The 23,088-nt window shown below is 41.7% G+C and overlaps 1 protein-coding gene across 3 annotated transcripts in view; it reads right to left on the bottom strand.

Moving 5' to 3' along the window:
• The window catches only part of ATP8B1 (ATPase phospholipid transporting 8B1), a 117,913-nt gene that overhangs the window by 24,216 nt on the left and 70,609 nt on the right, over positions 1-23,088 (bottom strand). For all 3 annotated transcript variants that reach the window (XR_009047963.1, XM_057698676.1, XM_057698677.1), the window contains 13 exons: positions 22,139-22,236; positions 19,125-19,238; positions 16,702-16,800; positions 16,526-16,587; positions 13,554-13,626; positions 13,371-13,441; positions 11,622-11,704; positions 11,343-11,501; positions 11,084-11,172; positions 8,846-9,036; positions 6,042-6,250; positions 4,131-4,174; positions 3,138-3,294 (listed from right to left, as the gene is read on the bottom strand). Coding sequence is in view for 2 of the 3 variants with exons in the window: in XM_057698676.1 (XP_057554659.1) it covers positions 3,138-3,294; positions 4,131-4,174; positions 6,042-6,250; positions 8,846-9,036; positions 11,084-11,172; positions 11,343-11,501; positions 11,622-11,704; positions 13,371-13,441; positions 13,554-13,626; positions 16,526-16,587; positions 16,702-16,800; positions 19,125-19,238; positions 22,139-22,236 (1,449 nt within the window). In the remaining variant the exon portion in view is untranslated. The remainder of the gene's footprint in view (positions 1-3,137; positions 3,295-4,130; positions 4,175-6,041; positions 6,251-8,845; positions 9,037-11,083; positions 11,173-11,342; positions 11,502-11,621; positions 11,705-13,370; positions 13,442-13,553; positions 13,627-16,525; positions 16,588-16,701; positions 16,801-19,124; positions 19,239-22,138; positions 22,237-23,088) is intronic.

A 23,088-nucleotide genomic window follows, 5' to 3' on the forward strand; every position in this document is an offset into this window, starting at 1 on the left:
ACAGCCCCTTCCATGTATCTACCCCAACTGGAATTCTGCTGTTATCTCAGCTTTATTGCACAATTAGATTCATCCTTGGAGAACAAGTTTCTTTGAAACTTGCTGCAAGATATCACAGCAGCTTCTACACATTTAGTTTTTATGCCTATTTCATCTCTGGAGATTTCATCCTCTACAGATGAAACCTCAGGATCAGAAAAGAGAGAAGGACATTCGTTCGTATGCTGGGCTGATTAAAGTGGAGAATGCATATGACAAAAGGGCGCCTTTTGCTCTTTCCAGAAAGCACATTGTGTATCTATATAATGTATCATTGTGTCCATAGGAGACAAAATAACCTAGCTTTCATCAATACTGGACAAGCTTGCTGTAACAGAGCTGGCGCAAGCTGCATTTAAGAATTCTGCAGACATGTAGCGTAGACATATATATACTACCAACTGTAAAATAGATAGCCAGTGGGAAGTTGCTGTATAATAAAGGGAGTTCAACTCGAGGATGGATGATCCCTTAGAGGACTGGGACAGGGAGGGTGGGGGGTAGTCAAGGGAGGGAGGGAATATGGGGATATGTGTATAAAAACAGATGATTGAACTTGGTGTACCCCCCAAAAAATAATAAAAAGAATTCTGCAGACATGGAAACAACTTAAATGTCCACTGACAGGTGAATAAAGAAGATGTAGTGTGTACACACACACACACACACAGAGGATATTACTCAGCTATAAAAAAAGGATGAAATAATGCCATTTGCAGCAACATGGATGGACCTAGAGATTATCTACTAAGTGAAGTAAGTCAGAAAGAGACAAGTACCATATGATATCACTTATATGTGGAATCTAAAATAAGACACAAATGAACTTATCTACGAAACAGAAACAGACTCACAGGGACTTCCTAGGTGGTGCAGTGGGTAAGAATCCACCTGCCAATGCAGGGGACACTGGTTTGATCCCTGCCCCAGGAAGATACCACATACCACAGAGCAACTAAGCCCGTGTGCCACAACTATTGAGCCTGTGCTCTAGAGCCTGTGAGCCACAACTATTGAGCCCATGTGCTGCAAGTACTGAAGCCCACGTGTCTAGAGTCCGTGCTCTGCAACGAGAGGCCTCTGCAACGAGAGGCCACCGCAACGAGAAGCCTGCGCACCACAATGAAGAGTAGCCCCCACTCACCACAACTAGAGAAAGCCCATGTGCAGCGACAAAGACCCAACACAGCCAATAAAATAAATAAATAAAATTAAAAGAAAAAAGAAACAGACTCACAGAGAACAAACGTGGTTGCTGAGGGAGAGGGAGGGTGGGGGAGGAATGCAGTGGGAGTCTGGGATTAGCAGATGCAAACTATTGTATATAGAATGGATAAATAACAAAGTCCTACTGTATAGCACAGGGAACTATATTTAATATCCTGTGATAAACCATAATGGAAAAGATGAAAAAGAATGTATAGACATGTATAACTGAATCACTTTGCTGTACAGCAGAAATTAACACAACATTATAAATCAACTATACTTAAGTTTTTTTTTTTTTTAAGTTTACTTAAAAAGAAAAAGAATTCTGCAGAGGAATCTATAAGTCAGCTTGCTTGTTCCCATGCAAATGCACATGAATTACGCTCCTTCAAATGAGAAAGTCCCCTTCAAGAGACTTAGGCTTTTGGCTGCTATTATTTCAAACCCCAAGCATATCTGAATCTAAAAAATTTCTTTCTGAAATTATTTTGTAGTAAAGATTGTCTAAGTGTAAAGTCCACTTATCATCCAGATAAGGTTTGACTCTTCACTCTCCATAAATATTAAGTAATCAGATAGTGAGAAGATTTTGATCCTGCTGTTATAATGCAAAAGTCAATCATTTTTTTTTACTGATAAGATTACAATTCCAAAGTGATAAACACATCTGGAGCTGGAACTGTGAAGCAGATGGATGTTTTCAGAGGCCAGAAGCCTGTTTCATGGTTTGCTGGCTCGTTTACCATCTAATCTGGGGCCCACTGATAATCATCCCTCGGGTGGAGATTCAACAGACTTGTCACACGCAATTTTTTTATTTTTCCTTTGGACAGTGATGTTTATTATTATAGGAAATATGTATATCCTTGTTATATATGTATTTTGAATCAACTTAGTGATAATTTGCAATGTGCTACGTGGATTCAGACTGCGATCCTTTGAAACTTTACATGATGTACCGTCATAATTCACACGATCCCGTGATTCTAAAGTTTAAATCTCACCAGGTCAGGTGGAAGTTTTCAGAAGTCATTTAATTTGGGGGCGTTTGGGTTCTCTGAAGTATGTGACAGGATCCCTGGGAGAAGGACTTTAAAACAGATGGATAGGGCTTCCCTGGTGGCGCAGTGGTTGAGAATCTGCCTGCCAATGCAGGGGACATGGGTTCGATCCCTGCTCTAGGAAGATCCCACATGCCGTGGAGCAGCTAAGCCTGTGCGCCACAACTACTGAGCCTGCGCTTGAGAGCCCATGAGCCGCAACAATTGAGCCCATGTGCTGCAACTACTGAAGCCCATGTGCCTAGAGCCCATGTTCCACAACAAGAGAAGCCACAGCAATGAGGAGCCCACGCACCACAACGAAGAGTAGCCCCCACTCACCACAACTGAAAAGAAAGCCCGTGCACAGCAAAAAAGACCCAACAGCCAATAAAATAAATAAATAAATAAATAAATAAATAAATTTATACAAAATAAAACAGATGGATAGTGGACTACTATCCATCCACTTTTTTTCCACAGAGGGAAAAAATAAAATAAAAGGAGTCAGGTGACCTGGTCTAACTGTTTTGTCAGCTGGTCCTCTGGGTAAACAGACCAACTGGTATTTGCTAGGAAGAAGAAATCTTATATCGGAAATGCCTTTTGCAGGATATCTCTGGCAAAGAATTACCTACAGGAAATAGAACCCAGGATGTAGAGGGCAAGGCTCCCTGGAGAATGCCATGTAAGCCGTGCACTTCTCTGGGCGTAAAATGTCATAATTGAAACCTAACTGAAACACCTCTGGTTCACACAACGCTCTGTGTGCATTCGAGTCCCAAGCACCAGTTCCCTGTAAACTAAAAAAACTGGTCTCCAGTGTCCGAGATGCGAGACCACACTCACCGTCAAGCCTGTCCACCATGACCGTGTGGCACACCGCCAGCAGGAAGAAGAACTGGCGCACTTCTGGCTCCTTCCCCGACTGGATTTGCTCAATGAGATAATGGTCGTAAAATGCAAGCTTCCCATCGGCGTACGTATTCCAGCCAAAATCCACTGACTGAAAGAAGCAGAGAAGAAAAGACAGTGTGATTTAATACAAACAACTTGGGCTTTGCAAATGATAGGAATTTTTCTCCGAAGCCATGTCTTCATGCAACATCACCTTAGGATTTAAACACGTTCTGAGGTGTCAAGAGGCTCACATCTGTCTTAACACAGCCTGTTGTGAGTTGAATTGAGTACCCCTCAAAAGATATGTTCAAGTCCTAACCTCTGGTACCTGGAAATAGGACCTTCTTTATAGGAAATAAGGTCTTGGTAGATGTAATCAAGATGAGGTTTATACTGAGCACAGGGAACTCTACTCTGTAATAACCTAAATGGGAAAAGAATTTGAAAAAGAATAGATACATGTATATGTATAACTGAATCACTTTGCTGTACACCTGAAACTAACACAACATTGTTAATCAACTATACTCCAATATTTATATTATATTATTATTATATATTAAAAAGATGAGATTATACTGGATTGGGGGAGCCCTAATCCAATGACTGGTATCTTTATAAAAGTGAGGAAATTTGGACACAGACACACAGGGAGAAGGCCATGTGAGGACAGAGGCAGACTTCTGAGTGTTGTGTCTGCAAGCCAAGCAATGTCAAAGATGGCAGGCGACCACCAGAACCTAGGAAGAGGCAACGAAGGATTCTGCCCCAGAGCCTCCAGAGGGAGCATGGCCCTGATGACACCTTAATTTCAAACTTCTAGCCTCCAGAGCTGTGAGGGAATACATTTCTGTTGCTCTAAGCCACCCACTTGATGGTAGTTTGTTACAGCCCAGGGAACACATACACACCCCGAGCAATTTCCTAAGTGAAGGGACTCACCTCTATTTTGCTGTGACTGTTCTGAGAAGCATCCCGATGGTCTCCTGGGAACAGACAGGACAAAACAAACTGAGTCAGCGGGTCTTGAAGGCTGTCACCGGAAAGCCCTTGAGTTAAGAATGGCTTTTACATTTTTCAAGAGTTGTAAGAAACAAACAAAGCGTAACAAAGAAGAATACTTTAATCAGACCATACGTGGCCTGCAAAGGCTAAAATAGGTCCTGTCTAGCTCTTCACAGAAAAAGTTTGCTGGCTTCTGGTCTAGAGGTTCAAATACTGGTGAACTGCGTCCCTCTACACTTCAGTCTCCTCTGGGGCCAGAATCACATCCTGTGAAGTGCATGACCCTCGCCTCCCCCAGCTCAGAAGCAACCATCACCAGGCACAGGAGAACCCCGGCCTCAAGCCCTCAGCATCCTGCCTTCCTCACTGATGTTCTGTGAAAGTGCAAGTCAGAGCATAGAGTTTCCTCCAAGTAGAAAGCATACAATGTTCTTATAGCTTTTTTTAAAAAAAAATTATATTGTTTTTATTTAAAAGTTAGAGCACGCTATTTGAATACAGCATTAGCCGTGTTATTTTTATAAATCTATAACATATTTCAGAATATCAGAATGGAAATCAATTTTTAAAATATAATTGTGAAAAACACACAACATTCAATTTACCATCTCAACTGTTTTGGTTTTTTTTCTTTTTTTTTTGGCGCACGGGCTTAGTTGTTCCGTGGCATGTGGGATCTTCCTGAGGCAGGGATCGAACCCGTGTCCTCTGCATTGGCAGGTGGATTCTCAACCACTGCGCCACCTAGGAAGCCCCCATCTCAACTATTTTTAAGTGAATAGTTCAGTGGCACAAAGTACAGTCACACTGCCGTGCAGTCATCACCACCACCCATCTCCATGGCTCCTTCACCGTGAAAGCGAAACTCTGTGCTCACCAAACACTACCTCCTCACTCCCTTCTCCCCTCAGCCCTTAGCAACCACCAGTCTATTCTCTGTCTCTATGAATTTGATTCCTCTAAGTACCTCAAGTAAGTGGCATCATACAGTATGTGCTTTTTTGTGTCTGGCTTATTTCACTTAGCAGAATGTCCTCAAGGTTCATCCATGTCTAACATGTGTCAGAATTTCCTTCATTTTTTAAAATTAATTAATTAAAAATTTTTTTCAGCTGTGTTGGGTCTTCGTTGCTGTGTGCGCGCAGGCTTTTTCTAGTGGTGGTGAGCGGGGGCTACTCTTGGTTGTGGTGAGCAGGCTTCTCGGTGAGGTGGCTTCTCTTGCTGCGGAGCATGGGCTCTAGACACCCAGGCTTCAGTAGTTGCAGCACATGGGCTCAGTAGTTGTGGCTCAAGGGCTCTAAAGCGCAGGCTCAGTAGTTGTGGCACATGGGTTTAGTTGCTCCTTGGCATGTGGGATCTTCCCGGACCACGGATCAAACCTGTGTCCCCTAAATTGACAGGCAGATTCTTAACCACTGCGCCATCAGGGAAGTCCTTCTCCTTCATTTTTAAGGCTAAATAATATCCCATTGTGTGTACATACCACATTTTCCTTATCCATTCGTCCACTGATGGACACTTAGGTTACTTCTACACCTTTACTATTGTGAATAATGCTAGTGTGAACATGGGTGTGCAAATATCACTTCAAGTCCCTGCTTTTGGTTCTCCTGGATGTGCACCCAGGAGCAGAATTGCTAGGTCCCACGGCAACCTAAATTTCTGAGGACTGTGTACATATTCGTGACTCCTGACCTCCCCACGTGTGTGATCCCAATGCCACCACCGACGCTGCTTCAGAAGTATCATCAGCATGACCACCAGGGCTCGGCACTGGGAGGGGAGCCACGCTGGGAAGGCAGCCTCTGGCCACACACGCCCAGGGACTGAGTAATGGCTTCCACTCACCGTAAATCTGCCCGTTGATGCAGCACTTTTTAAAGGTCATGACATTCTGTGTGAGTGTCCCCGTCTTGTCAGAGAAGATGTAGTGAATCTGCCCGAGCTGCTCATTCAGCGTGGTGGTCCTCGCCTTCGCAGGCGTGTCCTTCTCGGGATAGTACATCTGCAGGTCCCAGTTGATGAAGTAACTCTGTCCAAGACGAATCACTTCCACGCTAGGAAGACACAAGATTACTTTTCACTGAGTTGTCAGATAGGAGGGCAGGCAGTGGATTTTGTCCTCGCTTTGCGTCAGGAGTGAGCTGCTTATCTGTTGATACGGAGGCAAGCCCTGCCGTGACCCGTGTGCCCAGCCTCTGGGTTCTCCTGACCGTCTTTCTCCAGCCTCAGGGTCCAGCCGTCCTCTCAGTGTGATTTCCTACTCACTCCTGAGCACATCTGGCCATGGCACCCCACATTCAGAACACACAGCCCATACAGGTGACATGGTAACACTGCAGGGGGCACCCCATGCTGTGAAAACTCCTTTTCTCTCATTCCCCATTGCACCGTGGGACAACTGGAAAGTCGTATTCAATTGAAGGCAAAGGGAATGAGATTCCAGCAGGTTATACACCCCTGTGTGCTTTTCAGTAGGACAAATAACCCTAAATCATGATTTCACACTGTGAAAAAGCATAGTTTTTTCCAAAATTGTTTTTTTTAAACCATTTCTAATTGACATATAGTTAATTTACAATGTTGTGTTAGTTTCAGGTGTACAACAAAGGCATTCAGCAATATTTTTTATTTTTGGGGAATGTGTACCTATATATACATATATATATTATATATTCTTTTTCAGATTCTTGTCCATTATAGGTTATTGCAAGATATTGAATATAGTTCCCTGTGCTGAACGGTAGGTCCTTGTCATTTGTCTATTTTGTATATAGTCCTAAATTCTTATAAGGTTATAGAATGTCCAAAATATGATAGACTAAAGGGATCATTTCCATTTAAAAACTATAACTGATTAAATGTATCTCAGCTATAAGGAAGGTGCTTACACATCCGGCAACTGTTCAGTGGGCGAAGGATGTCTTTATAATAAGCTAAACAGATAGAAAAATAACTCCCTCCTTCTCTCCTCCCTTATGTATTTCCTGACTGCCTACTATGTAGCAGACACCATTCTAGGTACAGAGGACCTATCAGTAAACAAAAGAGACAAAATCCCTGCTCTCAAGGAGATTAACTTCTAATGGAGATGGACAAATAAATAAACCAGTAAACATATACTATATCAGGTGGTGAAAATTCTCCGCAGAAAATCGAAGCAGGGTAAGGGGAGATGGAGACTGACAGGCATAGGATGTGATGTTTAAGAAAGAGAGGGTCAGGAAAAGCTGGGGGGATAAGGAGATTTTTGAGCAGAGACCTGAAGGAAATGAAAGAGCAACCATGTAGATATGAAGGGGGAAAGGATATTACAGGCAGAGGTCAGAGCAGGTGCAAAGGCCCTGTGGCATGCGCTGGTACAGCTGAGGAGTTCAAGGAGGCTAGAGATGGGGGAGCCCAGGGAGTGGGTGGAGGTGCAGGAGGTTATGCTTGGACATGGAGGGCAGAGCAGCAGATCACATGGGTCTTGTGAGTATAGCGTGGCTTTGATGAGTCTATTCTGAATGAGATGGAAAGTACCATAGCATTAAAAACAAAGCAGAGATACTATCTGAAATGACCTGATCAACGTATGCTTTAAAAGGATCTTTACTTCCAAGAGAAACAAAAAAATCATGTTAGTCACATGACGTGACTTCTTTAAACCTAAAACTACATATACGGTTTATTCTGTAACATACATTTACAGATACAGAAAAAATAATCTGTATAATAATTCCCCTAACAAAGTTAAAACTCATCTCAGTTTTTTTTTTTATTAAAAGTAACTTCAAATACGTGGCTCCCCAGGGTTTTACTTCATGTTAAAAGAACAAGAGTAACCACCTGTAATAAAATTAAAAATAAAACAAATGCACATGTAATAAAATTAAAATAAATGCTTCTAATTACAGGTGGGCATGTGGTCCTATATGCCTCTGGGCTATTACTTATCAGAACTAAGAGCACACTCTGGCTCCTGTGTATATTTAAGGCACAATTTCTCTTTCAATGGCCTACAGTTCAATTGACCAGGGAAAGTGAACTTTGATATTGAAAAACAAAAAAGTAAAAAAGGAAGAAATATCACAAAACAAGGTGATGACCATTTATCAGAGACATGACCCTGACTCTTTTATCACAATTGAGGTTGAGAAACACAGAACATTTTGAAAAGCTGACAGTGGGCAGAGACAGTGGTATTCCCATTAGAAGGCAGCGTTCAGGATGCCCAGTGAGTTTTACAAGCAATAGGTGTAGCAGGTGGTAATAAGGAAGACACAGAAAAGAGGTTAGGAAGGTTCCTGAAAAGGAAAACAATGAAGTTATCGCATGACATTCCAAATCTTCACCCAGCTTTCTGATGCTTGGGCTTTGGAGCCCACCAAGAAGGCATCTTGCCAAGCAAGTGACTACAGGGGTAGAGTTTGATCTCTGAACTCCGGTCACCTTATCTGTCAAGAGGATGAGATAAAAGAGGCTGTGCCTGGCACAGAGCAGACACGCCAATGTTAATTTCCTTTCCCCGTATCGCCCTCAATTTTGAAATGAAAGCTATTTTCTTACTTGTTCCTGATGACATTTGAAACAAGTATTGCTAGAGTTGAAGGTATTGAAGATGTACCGTATTCTTCCATTAAAGGAAAAGGCCAAAAGAAGATTAGCCTTACCTGACGTAGAGAGAGATAGGCACCAGGGTATTTAGAACAATGATGTAGCCCCAGAAATTTAGGAATCCACGGTAGGAGGGGGTAGCATCTTCTCCATCATAGAGGTACCAAGAAAAATTGCCAACTTGAGCTTCCCAGTAAGCATGGCCGATGGCAAGACCCGCAGAAAGCAAGATAAGAACAACAAAGATCTAAAAGACATGCAACAGTTAGGTTTATTCTACGGATGAATGGCTGACACCATGAATTTTATAGATACTAATTTATCTTACTCAATGCTTTATATGTGTATGAAAATTTAGTAGTCTGTAAAAACAACACACTTAAAATAGAAACAGTGCCATCAGAATGCTTTGAAAGTCTATTTACTTCTATCATTGATTGATTTAGCCAACATACCACATATAAGGTGAGGTTTTATTCCCAAAATTATCTTTCAGAAGAGAAGGTGGTATCTTACACTCAAATCCTTAAATATTCTCATATTATTAGACATCTTAATTACTTTTCCTTTGAATGATAACATACTGTTTGGGGAAGATACCTTACCTTAGCATGAAACAATGTCAAAGAAAGCTAAATTGGGATACATATAGAAAATGTTTGAAGGAAATGATTTTTTTAAAAAAAGAAGGCAAGGAGATTTCATCAAGATTTGGGTAATTATTCCTGAAGGTTTAATGATCACTTAACTCTTAAGATCCTTTAAGAAGCAATAAAGTAAGTATTCTGTTGTGGAAATTGGGTATATACTTAAGGGATGAATAAAAAAGTCAGCAACCCTAGTGGTATTTGGGTATTTGTGGGTAAGAATAAAATTTCCAGGGGCAAATTTAAATTTCTGGACACAGATTCCAAAAGTGCTGTATTTCAAAAGAACTTGGCACAGAGGAGAGATGATGAGCTTCTTGGCGAGGGCTCGACCCATAACCAAGACAGTGACTTGGAAGATGCATCAGAAGAGTTCAAATGAAGTTTTCATGAAATGTGAGAGCAGGAAAAAATGAAATGTCTTTTAAATTAATCTATTACTTTTATATAATTTTGAATATGTATAATAATTGCATACAATTAAAGTATTATAAATATTATAAGCCTGTAAACGTTTATATATTCAGATGAAACTAGATCAGATTGATCAACATAGCAGAGTAGCAAGGACATGGAATTCATCTCCCCTCATGAATACATCAAACTAAACTAAATAATTGGAAAAAAATTCTCATTGGCAAATTGGAGGCCTGCCTGTACAGAAGAATTAACACAGCAGTCCTGAGACTGTATCCTGCTTGCAAGGTTGACGACTATTGGCTGGCATCTGGGAACTTAGATTTTGGAAGGGTTTCCTGATTCCTGATTTCTTATTCTCTGATAAGAATGGCGCATTGTGCCTAACTGTTTGTGTAAAACAATATGTTTTATGCTGAATACCCACCTTCCTTTAGGGAGTCCGAAGTTTTGGTACATGCCAGGCAGACAATGCCTACATGACCAGACCCCAATACAACCCAGGCACTGAGTCTCCAATGAGCTTCCCTGGTATAGCCAACATTTCACATGGGCTGACAATTCACAGATTGTCGCCGGGGGGATTAAGTGTGTCTGGTGTGTGTGACCCCACTGGGAGAGGACACTTGGAAGCGCGTGCCTGGTTTCCTCTGAACTTTGCTCCGTAAGCCTTCTCCCTTTGCTGATCTTACTTTGTAATAAGCAAGAATTATCATAATAAATTCTTACTATGAGGACAACTATACATTGAAGTCTATGAGTTCTCCTAGTGAATCATCAAAACTGGGGGTGTTCTTGGGGACCCTTGACAGACCTTATACCTAAACTTGCCTTATATTTGGACTTATATAGTATATGTTGGCGGGGGGGGGGGGGGGGAGGTTTGCTTTTAAGAGAACTATCCCTATGGGAAACTAACAGCAGTAAAATCAACCCTATATTGACTTCAGGGGCCCAGTCCCACTAACTTATCTAAGGCTCCCTGGTTTCCCGACTGATCACTCCACTCATCAACTTAGGGTACCCGACATCTGAAATTTACATCCCCAGGGGGATTTTCCAATTAGAAATGTAGCATTTCTGAGAAAAGGGGAGGGAATCTCCTCTCCCCCAGCACCTAACCTTGGAGGACCTTGTGAATTTTTCTACTTGGCTTACAGAGGTAAGATTTCTTTGCATCAACAAAACTAGAGCAAAAGACAGCAATCTACCAAAACAGAAAGCAAATACCGTATAAACCATGTAGTTCATCAAGTAATCAATTTTAGTTCTTTTAAATCTGGTTTTCCCACTATTCTTCATTATTTTAGTGTCAGCACCTAAAAATGGAAAATTCAGTGTGATCAACAATTAGGAAAATCAATTCACTAGCATGTCAATAAAATGACTCTTTTCCTTGGTTTCAACAGAGAAAGGACAGAAAATCAATTTCCTGCTTTAAATTTTTAATGAGCCTACAGATCAGTTTCCCAAGAGACTTGGAAAGTACCTGCAAAAATGACCAATCCATGGCAGAAATCAGTGTTCCTGATTACACAGCCGCGTAACAAAATTTTATCAGCATCCAAAGGAAAACTTGTATTTTTCCAAAGTAGTGTTCCTGTAAACTTATCTAGTCGGTTATTCGGTTCCTCACATTCAACAGAACCTTTTAAAAGAGATATGATCCACGTAAGTACTCACAAATGAAAGATTTTCAGGTTTCAATTAATATGGACTGAATCAAGCAATGAAAATTGAAAACAAAGTAAGACATGTTTGCACAAACCATCAAATGTTGCCAATGAGTTTTCTTTTTGGAGATACTGGTGCGTGATTTCAAGTGCCATTTTGAACTTTAAATTGGTTTCCCTAAAGGGAGAGAAAAGAAAGCATTAAATGGACACATTTTAGAGTTCAAAAAGGAAGTTAAAGACTATTGTACAAAGTAACATTAGGCACCCCTGGAAGGGAAAGCTAAATAATTAGTTTTTTCTATTTTCAAACTCTGTTCACCTTGGAAATTCAGGTTTGGCTGAAGCTATCCTCTAAACTAGAGAAAAACTCCCGACCCGGGAAATGCTGGTCCCCTTTGCTGTTTGTTACTGTGAGGCAATCTGGGTAGGACAGAGGCACTGAGAAGCTTCCTTTCCCTCTTCTTACTGACTTAATTCTTACCACCAGCCTGGCCTATCAAACTGCTATTTAAAAACTTAGCTTCTAATATTGAATCGCACTAGGATAATCCTACCAAACATATTTGTTACAGAAAAGGTCAAGACTCTGTCAACTTAATATTTGCTAGAGTGAATAACTGGATCCTACATCTTTGAAAGATAATTCTAAGAAAGGAGGTAGTATCCTTACCCCCAAATCCTTGGCATGTTGTCTCCGCCCCACTCCCCCGGGGAAGGCAAGGCACACGCAAGAGGACACACAGGGCCAGGCTGGGCACACGTGCTCTACAGAGCAAGCCTGTCTTCCTACCATGAAAGACTTCTTTCAAGTTGCACAAATACCGACAGGGGATTTCCACGTCCTAAGAGGTAGACCAGCGGTTCTCGACTTTCCATTCTGTTTGCTCCGACAGGGCATGCTAGGATTTTATATCTTTGTAAAACTTTAGAATCTCTCACTCATGTGAATAAGAGCTGTTTTACAGTTAAGGTTGAACAAGTAAGCAGCTGATTTATAGAGCAAAGAAAGCCCTTGTTTTTACTCAGGTGATCTCAGCTCTCCGTAAAGAGGCTTACGCGCATTTAGGGTGTGAGGAAAGGGGTTTACGCCAAGTGGGAAACACAGGCACTGCCCCTGGGAGCAAGTACAGGGGAGCAGCTCCCCAACTCTGCCACCCTCCATGTTACCTCAGGCAGGTGACCTCAGCTCCCAGTGCTCCAGTTTCCTCATGGGTAACTTCAAGGTAATAATATCAGTACTTGTCTTATAGGGTTGTTGAAAAGATTTAATGAGCTACCACATAAAACTAATGCAATCTAGTAGGCACTCCATAAATGTCTTGGAAACAGGTCAAAATGGGCAAAAACAGAACTTTTATCCTTTCAAGTGGTAGCATAATAACCAAAACCAACAAAGGAAGAATTTTAAATTGTCCACTGACAAAGAATTTAAAAATCTCTTCTTTTTTTTTTTTTCCAAAATAGATACTAAGAGTGTGTGTTTGGGTACTGCTCAGCAGTTTACAAAGGGCTCAGGCATACATTCCATAATCCATCCTTTTACCTTCCCTGAAAGGCGGGGTTTGGCAGTTTCAAATATGGCAATGGAATGAGACAGAGATTGGACTACCAGGGAGTAAGACCATTGTTCCCTTATTGCTGGTCCTACTAGGATGAACCAGGGAATAAGACAAAGACACAAAAAAGGCTGGTCTCCTACAAAGAGAGGCTGCTGGACAGCCAGCAGCGGGTAGAGGCAAGTCCAGACCCTCAGGGCTTCTTGTCCAAGTGCACAGCTTTCAATGTAACGAACGTGCCTTCCAAGGTCAGCTTTCCAACAGGCCCACCTAAGACCCACTTACCCATCCAGTTCAGCTGTTTCCACGTAGCAGAGGCTGTTAGGTTCAGAGCTGGACAGCAGCAGGATGTCAGCCTGTTTGAAACAAAACGCACCCATAGCACAGAGACTCCCACCCCCAAGGCAAAACCGAGCACCAGGTCAGATGGAAGGACAAAGAATGAGATAGCAGAGCTTGTCCACTTACTGGGATGAAATCATTTTTTTTCAGACGAATGACATCTCCGACTTTAACATCTTTCCACTTGGCAATTTTGAATCTGAATGTTAAAAAGAATGATAGTTTAGTGGCTTTTTTAAAGTTACTGGCAAGGGATTTGGAATTATTCTGTCTGGAATCCCAAGATTCTGGGAAAACATGTACATCACAGGGAACAGGGCAGCCAGACGTTCAGCCCTCTGATGATTTAGCGGTCACGAGGACCGTCTTCTCTGGAGGAAGTAACAGTGGTGGTGCTGACTTGGATGTGTCCTTTCCATTCTACATTGTGTCATCGAGGGTCAGTGGGGCCTCCTTAAGTGTATGGGAAGGAGACACATGCCACCCCTTTGTTTTTGCTCATGTCCTGTGCTCCCAGCCCTTCTCCTTCCTTTCCTCTCAGTCACCCATCACCTGCTGGTCCCAGGACAGGGAGGCATCATTATGGCTCCCACACTTGGAATTGTCATGGAGATTTAGTGCTGGCCTCCTCTCTATCATTTAAAGTTACCTTTTTATGGTGCTGATGAACCTAGTGGCAGGGCAGGAATAAAGACAAAGACATAGAGAATGCACTTGAAGACGTGGGGTGGGGGCAGGGACGCTGGGACATAGAGAGTGGCACTGACATATATACACTACCAAATGTAAAACAGATAGCTAGTGGGAAGCTGCTGCAGAGCAGGGGCAATCAGCTCGGTGCTTTGTGACCTCCGAGACGGGTGGGATAGGGAGGGTGGGAGGGAAGCTTACCAGGGAGGGGATATAGGGATATGTGTATACATGAGGCTGATTCACTTTGTTGTAGAGCAGAAACTGGCACAACATTGTAAAGCAATTATATTCCAATAAAGATGTATAAAAAGTAAATAAAGTTATCTTTTTGAGGAGTGTGTATCACTTTCCTAATAAATCTCCTAAGGATATTGATAAAATAAAAAGATTGCTTCCTACAGTATTACATTCTTACTGGAAACACCCATTTAAATGTCTAACAAATCAACATTTTTTAAAGTTTTAAAATATGGTATAGGCAGACCTGAGAGATATTGCAGGTTCAGTTCCAGACCAACACAATAAAGCAAACATTGCAATAAAGCAAGTAATATGAAATTTTTGGTTTCCCAGTGCATAAAAATGTTATGTTAACACTATACTGTAGTCTGTGTGTGCAATAGCATTATATCTTTAAAATATGTACATACCTTACTTTAAAAATACTCTATTGCTAAAAAACGCTGTCATCTGAGCCTTCAGTGAGTTGTAATCTTTTTGCAATAGTCACATTAAAGGTCGATCACTGATCACAGATCACCATAACAAAAAAAAAAATAATGATAAAGTCTGAAATATTTCAAGAATTACCAAAATGTGACAGACACGAAATGAGCACATGCTATTGGAAATATGGCACCTTGCTTGATGCAGGGTGGCCACAAACCTTCAACGTATTAAAACATGCAGTATTTGTGAAGCTCAAAAAAGTGAAATGCAATAAAATAAGGTCTGCCTGTTGTCTCTTTTAAAGGTTTTCACATATAGAAAGATATCCCTAATGAATATTATGAACCTACCACAACTAATAATCGTAATTTTTTTGGAGGCAGAAATCCAATTACTATGTTAGTCCTCCCATTAATTTATAGATAAAAGAGACCTGGAGATTTAAAATATATTTTAAGTATATGCTTATACCCCAGTTTCCCCGATTTTATAAGAATTAATTACATGATTTTAAATCTCCATATTTTTCAGCCTGGCTTATCTTCCACTAAAAGGAATGGTAGTTAGTTTACATTTCAATATTTCTAAAATAAATTTGCAGTTTGTGTGTGAGTCTCAAGTTATAAGTGAATAAGTTAAGCACCTTCTTGCCATAGCTCTTCGGGGGTATTAGAGGCAATTCTGTTGGACTCTTCCACTGTGATGTCCAGTTTTCTCTTGAGAGGCCCCGGTCACTCTGCCCTATGGATGCCCAAGTCCCCACAAATGGGCCACCAGGGCCACAGCTCTGCCAAGTATGCACGCCTAACCCCAGTTCAAGGCTACTTAAAGCTACTCTTTACCAGTGTAGTCAGCCAGGCTGGGGGCTAACCTGGGTTGCGTGGCCTAGCTATGAACCTCGCCACCATCTGTAACAGAGAATCTAAGCGACTTGAAAGGTAACCTTTGGAACAGAATCCATTTATTTAGAAAGGGGAAAAAAGCATCTAAACATATTTATAGATTGAAATACTCTGTATTCAAAGTAGACACTGTTGAAGTGTGTATGCTATAAATCAGGTTATTTTCTTCCACGTTGACACAAAAAGTCTCTGAATTGGGCCTTCGTCCCTATTTTCAGCACTTGTAGTTCTGCCTCGAAGATCTTGCTAAAAAACAACTCACCACTGGTCCCTGAGTTGGCACATTGGTCACCACTGGCTATGTTACTTTAACACACACCAAGCACCTTCTGCGTGCTGGATGCTCTGGAGGACACGAAAACAAATACCACCAGGACAGTCTCCCCGAGAAACTTATAGTTCCGGGACAGAAGATGAGACTTCTACACAAATAATCCTAAAACATTCAGATCATGATAAGAAAGACGAGAACAAAATGCTCTAAAAGCACCACGAAGGAAGAAATCACTGCTGCTGGGGAGTCGGGGAGGGGGTCAGGACACTTGGGCAAAGCCCTGGGCAGCATACATTTGGGGGGAGCAGAGATGGGAGCAGCACAGTCCAGGCTGAAGGGCTGTGAACACCAAGAGTGCTGAGGACGCAGAGCCCCATCAGACAACCGCCTGGACTCCCATTTGGGTATAGCCTCGTCTTAGGAAGTGAAGAGAGGCCTTTACAACGAAAAGGTTCATGCGCTGATAGTCCTCCAAGTTCAAATAGCTATCTCTAAGGATGTTTCTAGGATTGTATCTTATATCCTTGGAAGAAAGTCACACATTCAGAAAGGCACAGTACCTGCCATCCTTAATGACTTCACACGTCCTATTGTTGATTTCATTATCCATTTTATGGCGAGCCTTGAGAGGAGGGATGGGGAAAGGTTATTTTAATCATCTCAAAATGGCATGTATTAATGCCACTCGAAAACATGCTTGCAGCAGTGAGGAGGAAGCTGTGCAAGAAATCCTTACCACATCGTCCACAAGGTCTTTGATGGCCGTGATGCCCAGCACCACAAGCAAGGGCACCAGGGTGGTGTACCATGCCAGGGTCGTGATTTGAGGAATTGACTGAAAGAGATTTTAAAAAGGCATATATGTAAGCCCAGGAAGGCACAGGTAACCTTACAGATAACTGCTAATTCTAAGCTTGCTGATTCTTTTTTTTTTTTTTCCCAAACACTGCATTTATTTGATTTCTTTCTATCTCCCCCTCATCCCCACTACTGTTTTTTTTTTTTTTTTTTTGGCTGCATTGGGTCTTCACTGCTGCTCACGGGCTTTCTCTAGTTGCAGCAAGTGGGGGCTACTCTTCATTGTGGTGCGTGGGCTTCTCACTGCAGCCGCTTCTCTTGTTGCGAAGCACAGACTCTAGGCATGTGGGCTTCAGTAGTTGCAGTGCATGGGCTCAGTAGTGGTGGCTCGTGGGCTCTAGAATATAGGTTCAGTAGTTGTGGCGCATGGGCTTAGTTGCTTCGCGGCATGTGGGATCTTCCCGTGGGAACCAGGGATCGAACCTGGGTCCCCTGCATTGGCAGGCGGATTCTTAACCACTGCGCCACCAGGGAAGTCCCAAAGCTTGCTGATTCTAAGTCTAATCTCCATCATCATCCAGGTCTGCATCCTGCATGGCAGTCATGAAAACGTGCCGAAGTATCCTTTCTCATGCCTCGCTCTCTAGCTTCTGGCCTGGGACAGAGACCAGAGGATAGTGGCTCCTGAAATTGTCTCATTGTGGCTTTCATAGCACACCAAGGTCTGTAACACGATACCTAAAAGAGAACTGCTCTAAACCTTTTGTGAAAGTCATAATTAACAAGGGGCAGACACTGTAGGGTCCTGGGGAGAAGTAGTCTTTTAACTTTTAGGGAATGTATACAGCAGGATCTACATTGCTGGTTGCTTAGCCAGTGGTCTCTGAGGGGCCCATGATGGAGACAAAAAAGACAGTAGGTAGTGGCTGGCTCTGGTTTGGGTGGGGCATCTTTGGGACCATTAGAAAAAGTGCTTCCTTCATGGTCATTGCTATCAGTCTAACCAAGAAAGAGGGCGGCCTTGCAGGAAGCCTCACATCCATCAAGAGGGCCATCAAGTTGGAATACAAGATTGGGAAGCTGGACTTCCTTGGTGGTGCAGTGGTTAAGAATCCACCTGTCGATGCAGGGGACATGGGTTTGAGCCCTGGTCCGGGAAGATCCCATACGCCAAGGAGCAACCAAGTCCATGCCACAACTCCTGAGCCTGTGCTCTAGAGCCCCTGAGCCACAACTACTGAGCCCACATGCTGCAACTACTGAAGCCCGCACACCTAGAGCCTGTGCTCGGCAACAAGAGAAGCCACCACACTGAGAAGTCCATGCACTACAAAGAAGATAGCACCCACTCGCCACAACTAGAGGAAACCTGTGTGCAGCAACGAAGACCCAATGCAGCCAATAAATAAATAAACTAAATTAAATTAAAAAAAAAAAAAAAGATTGGGAGGCAAGTCTAGTAAAGATCTCTTGCAACCATCCTGTTGATCATTGGGCCATATTATATAGTGGTTAAAAATGACAAGCTTTGGAGTCAAACTCCTGGATCCAAGTCCTACCCGACCTCACCACCTAGGGTTATGGGACTTGGAGCACGTTCCTGTACCTCGGCAGGCTTCAGTTCTCCTCTGCAAATTGGAGGTTAAGATAGTACTTACCAAGCACAAGAATGAAGTGAAGTAACAGTGCAAGGAAAGGGCTGTCTAAGGCTATCACTAGTTCCCTAATATGGATCACTGCATCTTCAGAAAAGATCATCGGGGCACGGTTAGAAGAGAGAAAGCTCCTTTCCCATGTTATTGTCAAGATGTGGAGCTCCCCTTTTCCCTCTATAAGGAAGTGAAGGGAAGGTAGCCCTTTGCTCTCCAGATAAGCGAATTCCTTGCCACGATTAAGGGAAAAAAAAAATAGGCCTTTCCAGTGTAAAACCAGTTCGCAAAAATAATTTGAGAATTATGACCAAAATACTAATAAAAATCAACACTATTTTGGCATCTAAATAAAAAATAAAGGCCAAGCATGAAAAAGTAGATTTAATTTTAAGGTACAATCATTTTACAAAGTGAAGATTTTACCTTTTCTCACTTCAGGGAAACCAGCTTTAATACTGATATCAGTATGAAGTTGAATTTTTTAAAATACAGAATTAAAATAACATTCGCATTTGCTCCCGCTCCCTGTTCATGTAACACTGTTGAGCTGATTGTGTCTGCAAGGCACATTCCCCTACGTGCAGAACCCAGATGTCCATATACAAATCTTTCAAGATTATTCACATTTTAAATGCAATTTAAAGAGTAGCAACTTGAACATTAGAGTCACCGTAATTCAAAACAGATTTAAGATATCAAAGGGTATTACCTGTAAGATAAGAAGGACCAGGAAATAGAAATTGGCCGCTCTCTTAAACTGCTCAAACAAATTCAATGGTAGAAAGGTCAACGCATTATACTTGTATGTTTTGATTGCATTATTCTGTTGGAAAAAATGAGAAAGTCATTCTAAACAATGCCACACACTTATCACAATATCACAATGTATACACACCTGCCAAAATCACTAAGCCCTGTGGCCTAGAGGGATCCAGAGACGTAATCTGTCAGAAAGATACTGAGATTTCCTTTAAGCTTTTATTTCTAACCAGGCTTCAAAATGACCCCTTTGAGGCTTATGTCGGAGACAGTAACAATACACACACATTTCACCTCAAAGGTCTCTGTGGCAAATCCAACTGTGACCGAATGGACCCTGCTGTTGCGTCCCTTGACCACTCAGAAACTCTTTGGAAATGGGGCAAAGATGGGAGGAAAATGGGAGACGTCAACATGGGTGGCAAAGCTGGAAAAAGAACGCTCTTTTACTTAAGAGGGATGGAAGTTGTGTAAGAAACAGACGTGTGTGGTTGAATTGAATGCCCCAAAAGATACGCTCAAGTTCTGACCCCAATACCTGTGACGGTCATCTTATTTGGAAACATGGTGTTTGCAGATGTAATCAAGTTACACTGAAGTCATGCTGGATGAAGATGGCCCTAATTCAATGACCGCTGGCCTGAGTAGAGGAAAATTGGGCAAAGACACAGAAACACACAGGGAGGCCGTGTGAAAACAGAGGCAGAGTGTAGGGTGATGCGTCTAGAAGCCAAGGAACACCAAGGATTGTGAGCCAGAGGCCACAGGAGAAGTTTGGAACAGGCTCTCCCTCAGATCCTCCAGAAGGAACCAACCTTGCTGACACCTTGATTTTAGACTTCTGGCCGCTTGAATTGTAAGAGAATAAATTTCACATCTTAAACCACCCAGTTGGTAGTAATTTGTGGAGCAGTCCTAGGGATCTAATAGACAACATTTCAGCCCAGACTTCATGGGTGTTCTTTGTATTTCAATGGTAATAAGCATTTTTGAGGTGAAAATATCTTCAAAGTCTCTAAATCCATCACAAGCAGAGGAGGGGGAGAGAAGTTACTAAGGTGCCTTTTTTTTTTAAGGACTTTTATTGAGATGTAATTGACATACAATCAACTGCATATAGTTAAAGTGTACAATTTGATTTTTTTTTTCTTATTGGTAATGTATATATGGCAATCCCAATCTCCCAATTCACCCACCCCAACCCCCCACCCCTCCACTTGCCCCCCTTGGTGTCCATGTTTGTTCTCTACATCTGTGTCTCTGTTTCTGCCTTGCAAACTGATTGTTCTGTACCATTTTTCTTGATTCCATTCTGCATATATGTGTTAATATACAATATTTGTTTTCCTCTTTCTGACTTACTTCACTCTGTATGACAGTCTCTAGATCTATCCATGTCTCTACAAATGTTCCAATTTTGTTCCTTTTTATGGCTGAGTAATATTCCATTGTATATATGTACCACATCTTCTTTATCCATTCCTCTGTTGATGGACATTTAGGTTCCTTCCATGACCTGGCTATTGTAAATAGTGCTGCAGTGAACATTGGGGTGCATGTGTCCTTTTGAATTATGGTTTTCTCTGGGTATATGCCCAGTAGTGGGATTGCTGCATCATATGGTAATTCCATTTTTAGTTTTTTAAGGAACCTCCATACGGTCCTCCATAGTGGCTGTATCAATTTACATTCCCACCAACAGTGCAAGAGGGTTCCCTTTTCTCCATACCCTCTCCAGCATGGTGTGAGGTGATACCTCATTGAAGTTTTGATTTGCATTTCTCTAATAATTAGTGATGTTGAACAGCTTTTCGTGTGCCTCTTGGCCATCTGTATGTCTTCTTTGGAGAAATGCCTATTTAGGTCTTCTGCCTGTTTTTTGATTGGGCTGTTTTTTTGATATTGAGTTGTATGAACTGTTTATATATTGTGGAGATTAGTCCTTTGTCTGTTGATTCATTTGCAAATATCTTCTCCCATTCTGAGGGTTGTCTTTTCATCTTGTTTATAATTTCCATTGCTATACAAAAGCTTTGAAGTTTCATTAGGTCCCACTTGTTTATTTTTGTTTTTATTTCTATTACTCTAGGAAGTGGATCAAAAAAGATCTTGCTGTGATTTATGTCAGAGTGTTCTTCCTATGTTTTCCTCTAGGAGTTTTATAGTCTTACATTTAGGTCTTTATTCCATTTTGAGTTTATTTTTGTGTGTGGTATTAGGGAGTGTTCTATTTTCATTCTTTTACATGTAGCTGTCCAGTTTTCCCAGCACCATTTATTGAAGAGGCTCTCTTTTCTCCACTGTATATCCTAAGATGCCTTTCAGATTCTTATTTCTGTCAAAAATAAGGTTTCTGTGATATTACTCTATATCCTTTTATAAGATATTTTTAAAAGAGCTTTGTACATACAGAGGGAAGATTTCAATCTACACAATATTGTTTGGTTTCAAGCCACCCCCATACACCCTTAAGGTAGTTAATCTTAATATGATGAATAAAAATGACATTCTAGGAATCTAAAATACAACACAAACGAACCTACCTGTGAAACAGACTCAGAGACACAGAGAACAGACTTGTGGTTGCCAAGGGGAATGGAGTGGGAGTTTGGGGTTAGTGATGGAAACTGTTATACAAAGGAAGGATAAACAAGGTCCTACTGTATAGCACAGAGGACTATAGTCAATATCCTGTGATAAACCATAATGGAAAATAATTTTAAAAGGAATGTATATGTATGTATAATGAAAAACTTTGCTATACCGCAGAAATTAACACAACATTGTAAATCAACTACACTTCAGTTTAAAAAATGACATTATAGAGAACTAACGGTGATTATCAGTAGCCCCAGGCCAGGGGTTACCTGGAAGGCAGGTGTCACAGGAAGCTAGTAAGCATGATGGCTATTGGGGAAAACTGGCTTTTAATAAAGTTAACTTAGGAAGTTAAAGTCAACTTACCGCATACTTGCTCTCCTTAATACAAAAGAACTTCGTGTTCATAAAATGAGGTTGTTCGTGGAAATTTCGATCATTTGCTTTGACTTGCCATATACAATCTTTAAAAAAGAAAGAGAAAAAAGTCCATGAAATAGAAAATTCACATGTTGCTATGAGTTGAACTATGTCCTTCCCAGATTCACACATTGGAGCCCTAAGCCCCATCCTGTACCTCAGAATATGACCCGATTTGGAAATAGAGTCACTGCAGATGCAGTTAAGTTAAAGTGGGGTCATTAGAGTGGATCCTAACCCAATGGGACCATTGTCCTTATAAAAAAAAAAGAAAACTGGGGGACTTCCCTGGTGGCGCAGTGGTTAAGAATCCGCCTGCCAATGCAGGGGACACAGGTTCGATCGCTGGTCCGGGAAGATCCCACATACAGAGGAGCAACTAAGCCTGTGTGCCACAGCTACTGAGCTCTAGAACCCATGAGCCACAACTAATGAAGCCTGTGCTCCACAACAAGAAAAGCCACCACAATGAGAAGCCCCGCCACCACAACTAGAGAAAGCCTGCGTGCAGCAATGAAGACCCAATGCAACCAAAAAAAAATTTTTTTTAATTAATAAAAAAGAAAAGAAAACTGGGACACAGAGAAAACCATAGAGAGAAGACAAGTGTGGGGTCACAGGGAAAAGACAGCCGCTTATAAGCCCAGGGAAGAGAGGCCTGGAACAGATTCTCCCTCATGCCCTCATAAGGAATCAACACTACAACACTTTGATCTCAGACTTGTAGCCTCCAGAAATGTGAGACAAGACATTTCTGCCATTCAAGCCTCCCAGTTCATGGTACTTTGTTAGGGCAGCCTGAGCCAACCAGTGACCACGTTGTAACTTGACCCACCATTCACGGAACATTTGATTCTAAAGAGTAATCCTCATTTAAACGTGGCCCGAACAGAAAT

This window comes from Hippopotamus amphibius, chromosome 11, assembly GCF_030028045.1.
Source record: "Hippopotamus amphibius kiboko isolate mHipAmp2 chromosome 11, mHipAmp2.hap2, whole genome shotgun sequence".
NCBI classification, from domain to species: domain Eukaryota; kingdom Metazoa; phylum Chordata; class Mammalia; order Artiodactyla; family Hippopotamidae; genus Hippopotamus; species Hippopotamus amphibius.